Source organism: Sardina pilchardus, chromosome 7 (assembly GCF_963854185.1).
Source record: "Sardina pilchardus chromosome 7, fSarPil1.1, whole genome shotgun sequence".
Lineage (NCBI taxonomy): Eukaryota > Metazoa > Chordata > Actinopteri > Clupeiformes > Clupeidae > Sardina > Sardina pilchardus.
The window spans coordinates 27,350,422-27,369,154 of record NC_085000.1 but is presented as its reverse complement, the minus strand read 5'-3'; the positions used below and the strand labels follow the sequence as shown (position 1 = coordinate 27,369,154).

The 18,733-nt window shown below is 51.6% G+C and overlaps 1 protein-coding gene across 7 annotated transcripts in view; it reads right to left on the bottom strand.

Annotated features, from left to right (window-relative positions):
• rerea (arginine-glutamic acid dipeptide (RE) repeats a) overlaps nucleotides 1-18,733 on the bottom strand; it is a 101,787-nt gene that overhangs the window by 82,799 nt on the left and 255 nt on the right. For all 7 annotated transcript variants that reach the window (XR_009939861.1, XM_062541615.1, XM_062541616.1 and 4 more), the window contains exon 2: nucleotides 5,091-5,161. Coding sequence is in view for 6 of the 7 variants with exons in the window: in XM_062541615.1 (XP_062397599.1) it covers nucleotides 5,091-5,161 (71 nt within the window). In the remaining variant the exon portion in view is untranslated. The remainder of the gene's footprint in view (nucleotides 1-5,090; nucleotides 5,162-18,733) is intronic.

Below are 18,733 nucleotides of genomic sequence, written 5' to 3'. Positions count from 1 at the left end.
TGGGGGGGGGGGGTGGGGGGGGATATGGAGCAGCGATGGATGAGAGATTGGAAAAGGCAATATAAAAGGTTGGTAGGACGGGCACAGGGCTCGTTTGATTTCATGGCATGTCGTCTCTGAGGCTGAAAAAGAGAGTGAGAGAGAGAGAGAGAGATAGAGAGAGCGAGGGAGAGACAGAAAAGGAGAAAGAGAAAGAGAGAGAGAGGGCGAGGGAGAGCTCACCATTCTCACTTCATTCTCTCTCATGCTCGGTCACGACAATGTTTCCTGCCAGATGATGTCAACGAGTGTCAAGACATGAGTTTCCTTCACATGTAATGATGAGACAGGGAGAGTGGCTGAGCGAGGGAGGCAGAGAGAAGGAGAGCGGGAGGGAGCGGGGGAGGGAGAGAGAGAGGGGGGGAGGAGAGAGATGGAGTGCTTTATTGGAGAAGTGGAAATATGAAGAGCTGCATGTGTATGTGCGGCAGCCTCGGTGCTGTTGGCTCAGGGGTATCAGTCTGGTCTGAGCTGGGCTGCGCTGTGCTGTGCTGCAGTGTGTCCTTGGATATCAGTATGCACTGACAGGCTCCTGCTGCCTGCCTGCGTGCCTGCGTGCACACACACACACACACACACACACACACACACACACGTACGCACGTCCGGAGGAACCCAGGATGTGTCAACTCTCCCAATAATGTGAGAGCACATCTTCACACGAACAGCCGAAAGAGTAACCGTGTGTGAGAGAGAGAGGCACACCTGGGTGTGTTCACTCACACACATACACACACACACATTCACATACACACATTCACACACACACACACACACACATTCACACACAAGCCCCACTTGCCTACCAAAACAACCTGACCACATTGTCTTCAAAACAGGCATTTAACCAAGCCTACTTTCTGACCGCAGACTGAACTGAAGGGAGGAGGGCAGAGAAAGAAAAGAGAAAGGACAGATTAAGAGAAAAGACAGAGAGAGAGAGCACCATGGAGACCACATCCTGTCTGTGTGTGTGTGTGTGTGTGTGTGTGTGTGAGCGTTGAGGCGTGCCGTGGCAACAGACACACACCTCAGCTTTTGATTCCACTCCATTTGTGCCATCCCTCAGCTGCGATGGCTCCCTCAGACAGACAGAGAGGAGAAAAAGGAGAGAGAGAGAGATAGATAGAGAGAGAGAGAGAGAGAGAGAGTGCCTCTGTGATCTGGCTACTAATCTCAGAGCATAGGAAACATCCCTGCTCTGTCTCTCCCTCCCTCCCTCCCTCTCTCTCTTTCTCTCTCTCTGTCCATCCATCAGCTCACTCAGCCTGAGGAGCACAAATAGGGAGACAGGGATGAGTGAGAGGCTTGCCAATTAACACAGACGAGCTCTCGGAAATGAGAGCAGGAACGCTGTAATGTGCAGCGTGTGTGTGTGTGTGTGTGTATGTGTGTGTGTGTGTGTGTGTGTGTGCATGGAGTATGTGTGTGCACTGTGCATACTCTCCATTTCATGTTCATATGAAGCATGAACTGTGTAAAAACTTCAATATGCATCGCACCGTGCGAGCGCATGCGTGTGTGTGTTTTTGTCGCACAAATGGAAGATCAGGCGTAATTAATGTGTAATGTGTGTGTTCGGTGCATAATGTGTGTGCTGGGCACGAGGCTTGGCGTATGTTTGCGCGCACGAGTGTGTGTGTGTGTGTGTGTGCATATGGAGGGTGCAGCGGTGCTGGGCTGCGGCTGACAGGTTTATCCCTCGGTGGGGGAGATTGATGGCTGCCTGCAGATTTTCTACACACCGCTAATTGGATTCACAGGTCATTAGATAAAGTACACGAGTGACGTGGTTTGGGGAGGGTGGGGGGGTGGGGGGTTAGAGCGAGGGATGGACAGATAGCACAAGAGACAGACGGTCAGGAAGAGAGGAGGGAGAGAAGGAAAGAGAGAAATGGCGAGAGTCACAGTGAAAGACAGAGAGAAAGAGAAAGCGAGAGAAAGAAAGAGAGACAGAGGTAGAAAGAGAGAGAGGGAGAGAGAGAGAGAGAGAGAGAGAGAGAGAGAGAGAGAGCGAGAGCGAGAGCGAGAGAGGGGGTATATATTGATGAGGTCGTTTTGGTCAGAAGCCACAGTGATTTCCTGCCCACTGTGTACTGGTGAAGAGCCCCTCCCTGCCCACAACAACAACAGCAGCAGCAGCTGCAGCAGCAGCAGCAGCGACAGCGGCGGACGCAGAGGTTAAATAACTCATTGCCTGGTGTGTCAGACTGCAGCAGCGACGGGCTAAAGGCGGCGACATCGACTCTGGTGGCAACAGCCGTAATGATGAGATATTTAATTTCACGGGGGAGGGGGAGAGCGAGAGAGAGCATGTGAGAGAGAGAGAGAGAGAGAGAGAGAGAGAGAGAATGAATGCTGAGTGAAAGAGAACAGGGTTGCACAGAAGCAGAGAGAGGGAGGGAGGGAGGGAGGGAGGGAGGGCTTGCTCCTGTGGGAGCTGGGACCATTATGTATCCAATGAATCTGCCTTAACATCTGATGGTGATGCAGGCTGAGGGGGTTTAGACTCCCCCCCACACACCCCACCCTAGCCCACACCCCCGTGCTACCTGCCGATACCCTCATGAGTCATTATTGCCTCTGGAAAGAAGCTTTTAAAAAGGATCCTCAGATCTTCCTTAAAAACTAATCAATTAAACCTGCCAATGGAGAAGACTCCCATCCAGTGGGAGATGAAACCGATAGAGAGAGAAGAGAGAGAAGAGAGGGAAGAGAGAGGGAGAGAGAAAAATAGCGAAAGGAAGAGGGGTTTAAAAAGAGGAAGAGCAATCGACTCCTCGCAATCGTTTGGGTTTCTTTTTCGGGAGGAGACAGATGCTTGCGTCTCCAATTAGGCTGTGCGGTGACAGGCAACAGCGGCGGTGGGGTCGGGGGGTGAGGGACTGATCCCCCCCCCCACCTACCTCCCCCAGGCTCGGGATCATCACGGTCGAGAAGCTCGTCGAACATGTGCTGCCGCACTGCTCGACATGCCACCTGACAGCGTCCTGCCACACACACACACAATCACCAAACTGTACACAGACACACATCTAGAAACCACACGCACACACAAAAAACACACACACACACACACACACACACAACTTGAGTTTTAAAAGGATTCTTCTAATACCTTTGAAACCAGAGCACAAGCAGGCACCCACACCCTATCTGAAATGTGCCAGCTTGTAGATGCCTCTTCAGTGAGCACACCGGGAGAGAGGCTGACGACGGAACACACACACAAACACAAACACACACAGACACACACTCGCTCGCGCACACAAACAAAAAAGATGGGAGTTAAGCTAATGGATATCCCTTGTTTTCTCCCTTGACATTTACCATCAGGCCAACTAAGACCCCCCTGCCCCCCCACACACTTTGGTGCCCCCAGCCACCCGCCCCCTCTTGATCTGCACTTAATCAAGTGCTGGAGATTAGGGCCGGCCGGCCGGGCGGGATGTTATTGTTTGGGCCCCGGCGAGAGGGCCTTCCTGCCCGTCTCAGCACTTCTGCCCCGCAATCCGATTAAAGCGCCTCGTCCCTGGCTGAGTCCTGCAGCAACATAACCTCCCCAGGCCCCCACCGCACCGTGCCGCACCCCCTGCCAGAGTAGGCCCCCCCCCCCCCCCCTCCCTTCCAGCCTCAGCTGTACTCCCTCGTCCAACCTTCAACCCCCCCTGCCCCCCCACTCCCTCCTCCCCCACCAGCCACCACTGCTCCCGCCCGCAGCTCCCTTGACCTCCCATCATCACCTTGGATGTTCTGTGTCATTAACGTGGCCTCCTGGGGCCCTGCCCCCTGGGTCGTGTCCCTCAACCCCCCCACCCCTCAACCCTCCCCCCTGCCTGCCTGCCTATTCCCATCTAAAGCGGCCTCCCCACTAATTGTAACGGCTGTTATGATTTCAGACCTGCCGTGACAAGCTCCTTTAATGACAAAACTACCTCTGTGGGTATATTATAGGGAGGTAAGGATGAAGGGGGGGGAAGGGGAGGGGAGGGGAGGGATCAGCTCAATGCATGAATGACCAGGGAATTAAAAGCCCATGTCTGACGAGGAGCTATCAAGAGTTAAGATAAACAGGAATCCACCGGCCTAATAAACCAGTTTAAACGTGGGCCAGGCGGTGTGTGAATGTGAGGTTTTCACGTTGTAAGCTGCCTTTGCTCGCTTTGAAGCTTCAAGCATTTTTTTTTTTTTTTAAATGTGGCTGATTAAAAGAATGTGCTTGGGGTGAAAAGAAAGCATCTGAGAGAGGAGAATAAAATATGCCCACACACACACAGACACGCACACAGACATGCATGCATGCGCACACATACACACACACACACACACACACACACCATTCGTACAGAAAAGATCACACATTAGAGGGAATGAAACACAGCTCTTTGCCTTGTGTACATTCCCCCCCTAATTGATCATTTAGTCGGCTAAGGGGGAAAAAAAGGAGTAAAACAAAAAAAGATGGAGGAGAAATGAAAGAGTGACGAGACTAGCGCTGGGGTTTAGCTGCAGCTTGTCTGAGGTCTCTTCCCTTAAGGTCCCGTAAACAGACCTCCCTTTTACATGCTGCGTATGCCTCACTCTATAAAGCCCAGCCTGCTACGATTCGCAGAGATCTTTTTTTTTTTCTTCCTCCCCCTCTCAACTACGAGAGTGCCCTTTTCGAGTATCCAGGCTGGTTTTACACATTTCAGTGATTTTTTTACTGTCTCCAACACAAACATTAATCCCGTCAACACACACCTGGGTTAGGTCCACACACAAATACATACACACACACACACACACACACACACACACACACATACACACACACGATCGCAGGCAATTACCCCACATCAAAGCTGCGTTTGATCCTGCTTTCACAGCACTTATGGAAATAAATAAGACAACAAACACAGAGGCCAGCGGGCTGATAAGGTCAGCAGTGATGAAGCCCAGGCTCGGGGCGAAGCAGAGAGAGACGGATAGAGACAGAGATGGATAGAGAGAGAGCGAGAGGGAGAGAGAGAGAGAGAGAGAGGGAGGAATAGAAATACACTTGCACTCACCAGCTTAAAATCCTGAATGCTACAGATGAAGTAGGGCGTGTTGGGTCGGCGGCTCTCGATGTACACACAGTCTGAAAGACAAAAGCGGGCCAACAGATTAATACAGCGCTCAGGCTAGTCACTCCATGCAATAGCACACGTATACACTGTATACATACACACCATAATAAGACATTCACATATGCGGTCTGTACTCTTGGTGAGAAATGGCATTGGTTTCCTACTTCCAAACTTATGATCAGGACACAGGGCATTTGGCGACCGCATAGAGGACATTTGGTCTTAGTATACGTCTAAGGAAGGTTAAGCTGTGAGGGTACAGGGGCAGCCTGCTCTGCTGCGTCCATCAATCTATCTGTGTGTGTGTGTGTGTGTGTGTGTGTGTGTGTGTGTGTGTGTGTGTGTGTGTGTGTGGACGCCAGGCTGAGATTGTCTCGGTGACACTACAGGGAGAGGAGTTGGACTGCTTTAAAACTCTGTTGCCTGTTGTGCGATTCAACTGGAATGTGAGTAATAGGATTAGGGCGCTTTGGAGCAGGCCCGGCCTGTCTCTCCAGAACAAACATCAAGGGCGGCCCACGGGGACCCACAGACAGAGAGAGAGAGAGAGAGAGAGAGAGAGGGAGAGAGAGAGAGAGAGAGGGAGAGAGAGGGGTGAGACAAAGGGAACAACTAGCGAGAGAGAGGAAGAAGATGGAGGAAGGGAAGGGAAGTAGAGAAACAGACACGCACTGAGAGAGGTGGAGTGCGTGGGCACACAGTAGAGAGTAGGTAACAGAGAGAGAGCGAACGAACGACAGAAAGAGAGCGCGAAAGAGAGCGCGGAAGAGGGGAGAAGAAGCGGTGTTGGAGACAGAACTATTGAGCGAACGAGAGAGAGAGAGAGAGGGGAAAGAGAGAGAGAGTGAGTGAGAGAGAGAGAGAGAGAGGGAGAGAGAGACGTTCCACGGAGAGCACCAGGGATGCGGGGGGAGAGAGAGGGCACCATCAGAAGTGTGGCCTGCCGTGCTGTGCTGTGCTGAACACCGCGCCGGGGCTGCGTGGGTGGGTGGCGGGCAGACAGGCAGGCAGGCAGGCAGGCGGCAAAGTGGCAGCGCAGGCTGCTCTTCAAAAGCGACGCCAAACGGTAACGCAGGGGAGGCCTGGCACAGAGGCAGGCCGGTAAACGCTCCAAACTGCCTGGACACTCTCCCCCAAACACATCCCCTCCCCCCAAATCCCCCCAAACCTTTAGCAAACGCGTTCCAACTTCTCCACATAGAAAAAAATTGCATAACCTCTCCAGCGCCATGCCAGGCACACACACGGTGTGTGTGTGTGTGCGTGCAGTGTATGTGTGTTTGTCATCCATGGCTGCATCCTCTCATTCAGAGCTGGGAGTTGCTAAATTGAATGTGACTAGTGGTATGGCCAGGTCGTGAACCCTCATCTCCTTAACAAAAACATTCACGCTACCAAGGACAAAAACAGACAGGCAGTTTTTGCTTGGGACAGAGACACACACACACACACACACACACCAGCGCACACACACTTCCTGTCTTTTGCAGCCAACATCAAGCACACAACACTGCTAAATGGAAATATCATTTTCTCTCTCTCCCTCTGTCGTATCCCCTACTCTCCTCTCCTCACACCGAGGGGGCTCTGAGGATTCCCATACTTCACATACAAAAGAGAAGAGACACACTCTTTCCCTCTGAGGTAACAGTTTTCACATTTAAAGAGCAGCCGCATGAGGGAAAAAGAACAGAAACAAGCCCTGATACAGACTGAAAGGGGGAGAGGGAGGGAGAGAGAGAGACCGACAGAGAGAGAGAGAAAGATAGAGAGATAGAGAAAGAGAGAAAGAGAGAGAGAGAGAGAGAGATGCTGGGCTGTGCTCCGACCATCTCACAGATAAAATCTTATTTACACTGAAGCATGAGCCTCTCGTCTGAGGACACGTCTGCTTTGATCACGCAAAATGTGTTTGGAACACAAAGCAGTGTGAGTGCGGCCATTCCCTGACTGGATTTTCTCCCTCTCACTCTCGCCCTCCCCCCCTTCTCTCTCTCTTTCTTTCTTTCTCTCCCTTAGCCTCCCGCCTCTTTCTTTTTCTAGTCAAGCTGGTGTTCCCTTTCTTGTTCAAGACCACAAACTCAAAGACAGCATATGCACACACACAAGCACAAGCACGCGCACACACACACACACACACTTTTCCACACGGAACTCCCTAGCACCCCCCACACACACACACACATCCCCCCTTACATAAGGGGTTGTGGTTCAGATCCTCCAGCCTGGTTCCCATCATGCCTCAGCCTGTCTTAATCGCACATCTTCAGGCTGGAGCTGTTGACTGAGAGCCTCTCCCAGCGAGGAGGTCAGCCCATCTCTGGGGAGCGACGCTGGGCTTTTGTAGGGGGCGGCAGGCGGGAGAGGTAGCATGTGTGTGTGTGGCTATGGGGGGGGTGTAGTTGTAGATAGTAGGAGAGGATGGTAAAAAGGGGAGATGGGGGGGTGGGGGGGTCGAGAGAGAGGAGGGAGGAGGGAAATCAAGGGGGTTTGTTCAAGTGTCTGTCGACAATTATGTCTGCTAGCTAAGACCTCCCTGACAGAGAGAACGGAGTGCTGTGATTCCGCTGGAGGGCTGAGAGGGAGAGAGAAAGCGAGGGAGATGAGAGAGAGAGAGAGAGAGAGGGAGAGAGAGAGAGAGAGATATCCATTTCTTCTCCCTCTGCGCTCCGTTTGAAAGCCATTCCCCACACTGTAAAAAGGATGCCCACGCGTTTCGAGGTCTTCAAAAGACAGCCATGGCCCCCGTTCTCTCCAAGACATTATTAAATAGTAATGAACTAAATGTAAACGCGCCATCCTTAAAAAGCCCTCTAAATGAACGAGCAGCTTCGGTCGAGGCGGAATTGCTTTATCGATCCGGAACCCTCCATCCTGCTCATCAGCCAGGCTCGCAAGCTCTACAGGCTCAACTGTATCGGAAGAACGGACAGCCGGAGGAGACAACGGAGAAGCTTCCTTGTTTGTCTGAACTTCCGAGAGAGCCTACGGAGGCTCTGGGGAAAGCAGGAGGAGCGTCGGGAAGCTCCTGACGGGCCTGTAATGACGAGTAATGCGTCCCAGGCATTACAAACATGGCCGACCTGGAGAGTCGGAATGGGGAGAGCAGACGCAGAGCGGAGACACAGACGAGTGATCGCGCGGGGGGGGAGGAAGCCTGGAGAGGAGACACAGGCTTTGTCCGAGAGAGAGAGAGAGACCAGTCGTGCGACATTCTTCAAGAACTTTCCACTGGCCCAAGGCGTGACTGATGGATGTTTGTTTACACACGCGGTGGAGAGCAAAGCGCGCTTGTGTGAATAGTGTGCGTCTTGAGACGCGACAGGAGGTGTGTGTGTGTAGTGTGTGTGTGTGTGTGTGTGTGTGTGTGTGTGTGTGTGTGTGTGTGTGTGTGTGTGTGTGTGTGTGTGTGTGTGTGTGTGTGTGTGTGTGTGTGTGTGTGTGTGTGTGTGTGTGTGTGTGTGTGTGTGTGTGTGTGTGTGTGTGTGTGTGTGTGTGTGTGTGTGTGTGTGTGTGCGCGCGTGTGCGCGCGTGTGCGGTGGGATGGTAGAGGCGGCGCGTGATCGCTACGCTAACAAAAGCAAAGAGCACCTCTCCATGCAGCCTTACATCATCATTTATTTATCTGTTTGGGCTGCAGTCGGTTATCGATCGCTCTTGTGTTTATCTGGTGGAGGCAGCAGGTCGAGTCAAAAGAAAAATCAAATAGGGAGGCCACAGCGCAGCCCATTTGTTTAGAGGGGCTTTCAGAAAACAGACAAAAACAAAACAAAACCGATGAAATGGGAGTTCTGCAAGGCAAGATGGAAGGGTTTGAGGGGTGTGTGTGTGTGTGTGTGTGTGTGTGGTTGGGGGGGCGGGTGGGTCTTATCTGGGCATGTGTGAATAGGGCATGCTGGGGTTGTTTTTCCTCCTTTCTTTTTCCACACTCTCCTTTCTGTTTTTCACCCTGCCCTCTTTTTTAATCGTTGTCACGGCGGCCGGCTGGATGATTGACACATTCTGGCCCCGGCCCCCACCCAGGCCCAGCGAGTCATTTACAAGATAAGGGCCCAATGAAAATATCCATCAGCGCTTTTGTGCGACCTGTGTGTGTGTGTGTGTGTGTGTGTGTGTGTGTGTGTGTGTGTGTGTGTGTGTGTGTGTGTGTGTGTGTGTGTGTCTGTTGTGTCTCTGAGCTCACTGACAAAAAAGAAGAAGGGGGAGGGGGAAAGACAGAGAGAAAGTGGGTGAGAAAGGGAGGAAGGCAGGGAAGAGAGAGAGAGAGAGAGAGAGAGGGAGAGAACAAAAGAGACAAATCAGAGGGGAGATGAGATGACATGATTCAAAAAGTCCCATCCACGTCAGGTGAAAAGCAGAGAGAGGGGGGGTTAGCAGGGGAGAATGAAAGCTTAAGGCTTCCTCACAGCCAGAAATACAAAGAGAAAGAGAGAGAGAGAGAGAGAGAGAGAGAGAGAGAGAGAGAGAGAGAGAAAAAGGGAGAAAGAGAGAAAGAGAGAGAGGAAGAGAGAGAGGAAGAGAGATGGATGGATTTGGCAGCTGTATAGCAAAGCTGATATGAGCTTAGGAGAGGTGACTTACAGAAATCATAAACCAGCGAGTATATTCTTCTGAAAATCCATTTCTACTGACACACTCGTACTTGAAATGAAAACGTTCCCTTGGGCTATCAATTTTTTACCGAGATCATCTGACACGGAGTCATATGTGTGTCAAGGCGCGTGTGGAGACGCATTGTGCATGAAAATAAACTGCAACACGACCCCGGCGCTATCAGGCTAGATCAACACAAGACCCCCACCATCAGCAGCATCCCCCCCGCCTCAACCCCCCACCTTCAAGCATATGAATAATCAGCTGCTTTTTAAACTGCAGCAGTACGGAGGCCGTTTAAAAACACACAACCTCGGCGGCAGCGGCGGAAAAAGGCTCGTTTGGGGAGAGTGAATTACTGAGCTCATTTGCATGGGGCTCCATTAGTCACAGGCAGTAAGGAGCAAGCAGGGGATACAGACCTGAGATGCAGAGAGAGAGAGAGAGAGAGAGAGAGGGATGGAGAGAGGGAGAAAGAGAGGGAGGGAAAGAGAGGGAGAGTGAGAGAAGGAGATGGGGGGAGAGGGAGAAGGAGATGGAGAGGGAGAGAGAAGGAGATGGAGGGAGAGAGAGAGGGAGGGAGGTTCCAGCCATTTTGTGCTTTTCAGCAGCATTCCCCTCCATCAGCAAGGGGTAGGGGGGAGGGGAATCGAGTGAGCTGAAGAGCATGGTACTGTGTGTATGGGAGCATGGTGCTCTGTGTGTGTGTGTGTGTGTGTGTGTGTGTGTGTGTGTGTGTGTGTGTGTGTGTGTGTGTGTGTGTGTGTGTGTGTGTGTGTGTGTGTGTGTGTGTGTGTGTGTGTGTGTGTGGTGCTTCAGGGGCCTTTGTAAAAGACTTCCCTGTGCTTTCCCCGGGGCTACAGGTTCCAACCTCTCCAAGAGCAGCTGAGAGGCAGAGGCAGAGGAAGAGGGGGGTGGGGGGAGAGGGCAATAAGCAGAGAACGGGGGCTTTTGGGGCTTTCGCAAACACCACCGGATCAATTATCGACCCTCCTGCTGCAGCCGCCCCGGGTCCCTCCTTTAGATTGAGATTTATCAGCCCGGGTGGGTGGATTGTAGGAAACGGCTCATGGCCAACGGTTAGCACCAAGAGTGCGGAGTGCGAAGTGAGGAGGAAAAAAAAAAAAGAGAGAAAAAAGGAGAGAGAGAGGAGAGGAGAGAAGAGGAGAGGAGAGGAGGGGAGGGAATCGGCAAAGTTAAATGTGATCCATCTGCAGCCATTACTTCTTAATGTATTGTCACTCCTCACTTAGCGCGCATGAATATGCATGAGGTAAGGGGAGAAGTGGAAGAGGGGGTGGGGTGAGTGCTTGCTCACACACACACACACACACACACACACACACACACACCTCGGCGTGCTGCGGCTCATTGTTCAGTCAGCTGATCCGCAGCGTTCCTGGAGCATGTCTAATTTAACACACACCTTTACCAATAAAGGAGAGGAGCTGCATGAGCTCACACAGTCAAACGAGACGCTGCCTCACTGCAGAGAGAAAGAGAGAGAGAGAGAGAGAGGGGGGGGGGGGTGATGGGGACGCAGGGGATGAGCCCTGTTTGCTATTTAGTGCTCGCTCTCCCCCTCATTCATTTTAGAAGAAATGATGAGAGGAGAATAGCAACGTGCTAACAAGCACGTGAGCAGCTCCACACACACACACACAAAGCAAGAAGCAAAAAAAAAAAAAATCTCCATTACTCATGTGCTGCTCACTGCTCTAGGATGATCAGCCGTGTGTATCTAAAAGAGGTGGGAGAGAAGGGGCAGATGAGACTGCGGTTTCAGAGAGGAGAGGAGAGGAGAGGAAAACAGGACACTACACACCTGCACTGCACTCTGCTCTGAAGCCAGCCAAGCGCAGACAGCAAGCTCACTGTAGCCCACTGATCCCCAAATTAAAAGAGCAGGAGAGATGCAATAATGACACCACAGGGAAGTGTGTGTGTGAGAGAGAGAGTGTGAGCGTGAGCATGAGTGTGTGTGTGTGTGTGTGGATTGATGGTGGTGATGACAATCAGACATAACGAACCACCATTTTCTTCCCCGCACACATAAGCTCCGACAACTGACACCCGGATTCACCCCCATCCAATTCCCCAGGTCATCTCCTGCTGAGGGGCGACACGCAGCTCCACTCTACGGGGTCAGGGGTCAGGCCCTGCCACGGTGACCCCCCGCAGCCCCCCCCTCCCCTCACCCCCACACACACACACACTCCTATCATCCCAGCTCATCCAATTTCTGACCTGACCCCAATCCACCAACAAAACCTCAACCTCTTCCCGTCCACAGACCTCAGATCAACCCCTCTCTGTGTGTTTTTATTTTATGGCATTTAATCCCATTCCATTTCAGCAGCACATTTATCCAGTCTGGAGGAGCAGACAGCGCCATTTCCCCTCGCCGGAAAGAGGGGGGAGGAGGGGGGTGGGGGGGTGGGGGTTGGGTGAGCGATACCTCAGTGTGATCACATCAAACCTCTCTGAAGCGGGTCCATAACAGAGCACGCACACACGCACACACACACACACACACACTGCTCTTTCCCTCCAGGCCGCAGGAACAGAAGCTCTTTGACGAGCCGAGGCGACGGACAAGCCGCTTGTCTGTAGCAGCTTTCTAATTAGTAATCGGCAGGTGGTCAGGTTTGGAGGAGGGGAGGGGGGGAGGGGTTTAAAAAAAAAAAAAAAAAAAAGGGAGCTCTTCTCCCCCCTGGCCCTTGTCAGAGCGCGCTAGGAGACTTTTGCCGAGCACATCAGGGTGCTGCCTTTTCACTCCTCTGAGATAGCGGCTTTGGTGGCGCAGAGTGGCCGACATTTCAGTCTGGATATCGCATATCACAGGGCCGCTGTGACAATACAGCGCTTCTGTCACCACACCACTCAAGAGCGACGGCAAATAAATAAATAACGGCGTTAAATAGATCGGAGACATCTGAGCCGATATGAACATCTAACGGCGAGGAGTGTGCAACTGTAAGCCTCGGTGTCTCGGGAATATCCCTAGCCGGTTAGCTGGTATGGACTCCCAACATATGTTGGATACGAGCGCCTTTGATGTGGGTGTTTAAGGGCTCTATGAAAGCCTGGGCTGGAATAAGGGAGGGGTCCCAGACCTATAAAAACCTACGCCTAGAAGAGGCTGTTTCTCCCAACGGTCCTTAATGTGAATTCACTCACTCACTTCAGATAAGAAGGAAAACCGAGTAGCACTTTCATCAGCTAGCCCAAGTCAGAGCTATGGCTGGTGGCAAGAAAGCTAGCACGACTGTGGCACTGAATACAATAGGACAGGACAGAAGCAGCGGTCGCAACCACTTACAATTAACAGCAGTAGTGTCACGACAGACAATCAGTGGACCTGGGCTTGTGTCCTGCCACTGTGAGTGTCCATTCATGTTGCTTTGGATTAAAACGAGCTGCTAAATAACCATCAACTTTAACAGTTACACAGAAAGGCTTCTCTTAAGTTGGAGTGTGGAGATGTCAGGAGAACAAGCCCCAGCCAGTGACTCTCTGATGCACACACGGTTCTGCTTTAGCCTTTAGCCACATGATAAATCACCGTCCAACGAGAGAGGTTTGCCTGGGCTACGCTAGCTTATAGAGGGTGAAAGATAGCCAGGATCATGCAGTTTTTCACACAGAATCTATATATTAAGCTGAAGGCTTTCCTACAGACCGAGGTTCTTTTACCACCTTTTTCACACAGCTATTTCAGAGAGGCTTAGTTAGCCTTTACCCATGCAATGGTAAAGATTAGAGTGGCTGTTTAGCATACTTGATGTATTCAAGAGTACTAAGCACATCTCTGTTGGCTACTAATGATGTTAAGTGTATTAAGCACGGCAACTGACAGTGCTGTGATTTTGCTGTGTGATGATGCTAGAGTGGCTGTCCTAGTTTAGTATACTTGATGTATTCAAGAGTACTAAGCACATCTCTGTTGGCTACTAATGATGTTAAGTGTACTAAGCACGGCAACTGACAATGCTGTGATTTTGCTGTGTGATGATGCTGTCCATCTAATAAGCCTATATATTTAGGTTAAGGCGTGGGGAGTGATTGCAGTATGCTAGCGAGTGGCGCTTACATTAGCCCAGTCAGGGAGGAAGTCTGGAAGCTGAGAGTGCTGAGAGCGGGGGATGGGGTGGGTGTAATGGGGTGGGAGCTGGGACTGGCAAATTATATGGCCAGTTCACATCCGACCCATCGGAGACAAACACATCTCTCTCTTTACGCTCGCACGCACAGCCCGAGCAAGTGTGAGCACATCAGGGACTGGGAGCCATATTAGGAGGGAATGTGAAAGCAGGAGGGCAGACCGGCCATGTTAACACTCCATTTTAGAGTGGTGCAAGGAGGGAGGGAGGGGGAGAGAGAGAGAGAGAGAGAGAGAGAGAGAGAGAGAGAGAGGGAGAGAGAGAGGGCAGACAGCGCGAGAGAGCAAGCAACAAATTGCATGGACACGACAAGGACACTTTGTGTGTGTAGGGGTCAGAGATTTGTGTGTATGAGTGTGTAAGTCTGCGGTGGTGTCTGCGGACAGGGTGCTCCAGTGTGTGTGTGTGTGTGTGTGTGTGTGTGTGTGTGTGTGTGTGTGTGTGTGTGTGTGTGCTGCCAGCCTGGCTCTGTGCTATTGATCAGACGTGTGTATAATCTCCCAGCCAGATCCATGAAGCGTGCTGTGTGTCATATATATCCGCCAAAGCTACAGGGAGCGTGGACAGAGGACTGCCACTCAAAAGGCCCGATCGATCCAGCAGACTGCCCCTGTGCGCTGTCCGCCTGCACTGACCGCAATACAAATGCCCCTTCCATATTTCCTTTCCTCCACTTAGCCTCCTCTTCTCGCTCTTCCTCCATTGCTCTCTCTCTCCCTCCCTCCTGCTCGAGCTCTCCTTTATCCTTGCACGGCAGCAGAGCCCTGAGATGGAGGCTAAAGTGTATCCTATGGCAATTGTTTCTGCTTGTCTTTTTTACTGGCTAATCAATGCCCGCTAAGCCTCCTGCAGAACAGAAATAATTCACTCATCCGTCTATGAGTGTGTGAGAGTGCGTGTGTGTGTGTGTATGTGTGTGTGTGTGTGTGTGTGTGTGTGTGTGTGTGTGTGTGTGTGTGAGTGTGAGAGAGTGGGGAGGGGTCTGTACCACTGGATTCATCTTCATCTAAAGAAGCATCCATTTATATACTTATAAGTGTGTGTGTGTGCGTGTGTGTGTGTGTGCACGTCTCAGACTCTCCAATGATGACAAAAGCAATTAACGTGGCGGTTCGGGGGAGGGGGGGGTGGGGGGGGCTCGTGCCCTGGCTCTGCCTGTTTAATACCCTCTCCAAGTGTGGTCAGTTTTACATATTGTGTGTCACTAGACGAATATAAAAGGATTTAGCGTTTAGCAGGGGCTTAATCCGGGCCATGGCTTTGTGCCTGCTTAAGCCAGTCGAATCAAATCTGATTGCAATAAGGCTGCAGCAAATGACCACAAACCAGAGACAGAGAGACCGAGACCGAGACAGAGACAGAGACAGAGAGAGAGAGAGAGAGAGAGAGAGAGAGAGAGAGAGAGAGAGAGAGAGAGAGAATAAAGGAATGAACAAGGGGAAAATATGCACATTACAAAGCATGTAACCACACCTTCCAAAATACGCAATCTGCATATGTGGAGCGCGAACACCCATGCATGCGCGCGAACACACAGACAATCACAAACAGCTTCTCCGCAGCCGATCAGACAATAAGATCAGAGCCGCCCGGTACAGCACATCCGACACAAATCAGAGATTTGTCACAAAGGCGACGTGTTGGAAATCTAATGGCGCGTGGTGCAACTGCCTAATCCACGCGATGCACTCCCCGCAACAATAGCCTTTGTTCCATCCACTGTGGAGCGACGGGGGGAGAGGAGGAAAAAAAAAAAAGAAAAGAGAATAAGGGAAAAAAAAAATGATATCAAAGCCGGTTTGTCATCTGTGTCTTATAGCGTCTCAGCTGCATAAACAGGCAGGCCAACCGAGGCAGGCAGGGGCTTTTTTTTCTCCCCCCCCCCCCCCCCTTTTTTTCCCTGTGCGCTGGCGGAGGGCTTGAAGGAGAAGACGCACTGTGATTTCATAAACGCCTCTTTAAAAAGACGGGGCTCTGGGCTGCTGCCGTCGCCTCGCTCGGCCCCTCGCTCTGATAGCGCCGCCGCCGAAGACCTTGTGGCGCGGCAGACGCTGGGATGAAGGAGGCTACTCGGGCTAGCAGGCGGCCGTGCTTTCAAGGACTTTTGGGGATGAGAGCGCCTTGCTCCGCACGTGCGCGGAAAACACAAACACCCCGAGCCTGCCGGTGCCGGTGCCTTTTTTTGTTAAACCACCAGCTTGCGGTTCCTGAACAGCGAAGCTAAGCGAATGGCCAACAGTGTGTTGTGTGTGTGAGTGAGTGTGTGTGCGCGCGTCTGCATCGAAACGATCCTCTGAGATAATTTCCCAGGCGGTTGGCGCATTAGCCCGCCAAGGATGATCCATTTGTGCTCACGCTTGACCTTTTTGCATGGGAGCCGGGTTGAGTAAAGAGGACGGGCAGCCAAAGATACGAGCTTGCCAAGGCCGCCACGAAAAAAGCTACGGCAACGCCGACTGCCTTTCGACAGCGAGGCTGACATTCTAACCTCCACCGACTCCCCGACACCCTGCCTCGCGTTCCGCCAAATATCCAAACAGCGGGCGAGCGAGGCGAGCCTTGTTTACAGCGCTGCCGAGAAAAGGTTATGTCTTTTTCGTCTCGCTTTCTTCAACCCTAAAACTCTATCCTCATGTGTGTATGTGTGTGTGAGTATCTGTGTGTGTGTGTGCGCCCCCGTGCATGTACACAACAGAGACATAATGGGAGCCAGGCGGAAAAACTTTTCTTGGAAAAAAAAAAAAAAAAAAACGGCTGGAGGAAAATAGGGAGAGCTCGCACAACGGGGGGGGGGGGGGGGGGCAAAAAAACAAGCTTGCGATAGACTAATGCAACGTCTGAAAGAGGACGGAGGAAGCACGGGCAAAAGTCTCCAAGAGGTTAGATACATAATAGTGGAACATACATGCACCCTTCCTACACAGAGACAATGAGCAGCCTTTTGGGTTGAGACTGGCTGATGGCTGCTTATTGTGCACAGGCCTTCTCACTGTGGGATGTGATCCCCCCCCCCCACCCCCAAGGGACTTTTCAAGCAGGCTGGGGTACAAAGACAAGAGGAAGAGGAAGAGGGAGAGGGAAGGAGAGCAGGAGAGAGGGAGAGAGAGAGAGCAAGAGAGAGGAAGAGGAGCGAAGAAAATGTTTTCTTTGCCCGTGGTGGTGACGGCCATTCAAAACAAAAAATGTACTGCAGTGGGAAATAGTGCTGGACAGAACGCAAATTTAATGAGCCAGCATGTGTCTCAGGAGGGACCAATAAACAAACTGCATGTCACTGGGCAACAGCGAGGGGTGGCAGGAAACTCATGCGAGGCTTACAGATTTAGCACTGAGCCGCTGCCACGGGAGGCACTTAAATTAAGTAATTTAACCTCTTTCAGACATCTTGACAGCTCCTGTCAAGTATTTTTGGGGGTCTTTAAGTACTGTTAGTCTGTCAGAGTAGGACAACAAAGGTTCATGGATGGGCAAAAAAAAAATACATGTATTGGCCAATCATAGAACATGATTTTGTGATTGCGAGCTGTGCTCGTTCACACATTCGAACTGGGAAAAGCCGATTCTGGAAAAAGGTGTCACAAAGCCACTTGAGAAATCGGCAGCGTGCGAGGAACACTAGTGGTGCAGTCAACGGCAGACGCTCGCTGTAGCTTACGGCAGCAAATTCTGCGAGCACGTACAAATGAAACAAGCCAAGTGCTGTACTGCGCACAACAACGACAACAGAAAATACGCTACTCATGTAAGCACAATAACGGCAGACACAGTGGTCAGCAGTGGTCAGTTTATTTCATGTGCTCCTCGTAGTCTTATTATGGGATGCCATGCATACATTATCTCATGTAATACTTTTTTTTCCATGCGTTTTGTAACCAGCATATGCTTAGCATTATGAACACTGTTGGATAGGTTCTGGAACTGCTAAAGCAAGCAATGTCTGAAAATATGCGGGGCCGACTTGCCTGACTGGCCGGATGGAGAGGCAGCTAAAAGCTTTGCTGAGGCGACCAGCGCTGCGCTGACTATAGCACTTCACATAAAAATCTATGGCTATTTGGTTAGGCTTCCTGAGGCTAGCGTCAGTAAAAGGCTGTTTGGATTCGCAGGCACGTGTCGGCTGCCCGCGGCCGAACGTGCTCTTTCCTGCAGCCACTCATTCCGCTAATGGGCCGGAGGACTAGTCTTCACCATGCAGCAAGAAACGGATCCTGGTTTAATACGCGTGTGTGTGTGTGTGTGTGTGTGTGTGTGTGTGTGTTCATACCTGTACACAACAGATATGCGTTGCTGAAGAGATGCGTGTCAATTTGATCATAGAACAAGTGCAGTGCTATGAAACATGCGCATCCATGTACAGACACTAAACTGTGTGTTCAAGAGTGCGTATTGTTAAGTAAGAGCTATACTGAGCCCGTGTTACGTCACGGCCTGGTGGGACACCTCTGTGAAGATAGATACTGTGCACATTTGTGTGCTGATGCAAATAAACAGCGGAGCGGGAGCTTCCGCTGGCCTTGTTTTGAATGCGCTTAAACTGCTGTGTGGCACTGCCGCTGTGGTGGCATACTGTGCCGAGCGCCGAGCGGAGCTCCTGAGCGCCAGGCGTGAGGGTTGGGCCAGTGGCAGCGGGCACCAGGGGGGGGGGGCACTGGAGCTCAGCAGCACACTGGCGCCCATCGACACTCACGCTAATTAGGACATCCAGCACCGCGATCAACAACTCTGGCGCAAATAATGGCTACGGGTGTGAGTTAGCCAGGCGTGCATGGAGTTAGGTGTGTGTAGGTGTGTGTTTCAGATGCGCACGTGTAGGCATGAGCTCAAAGC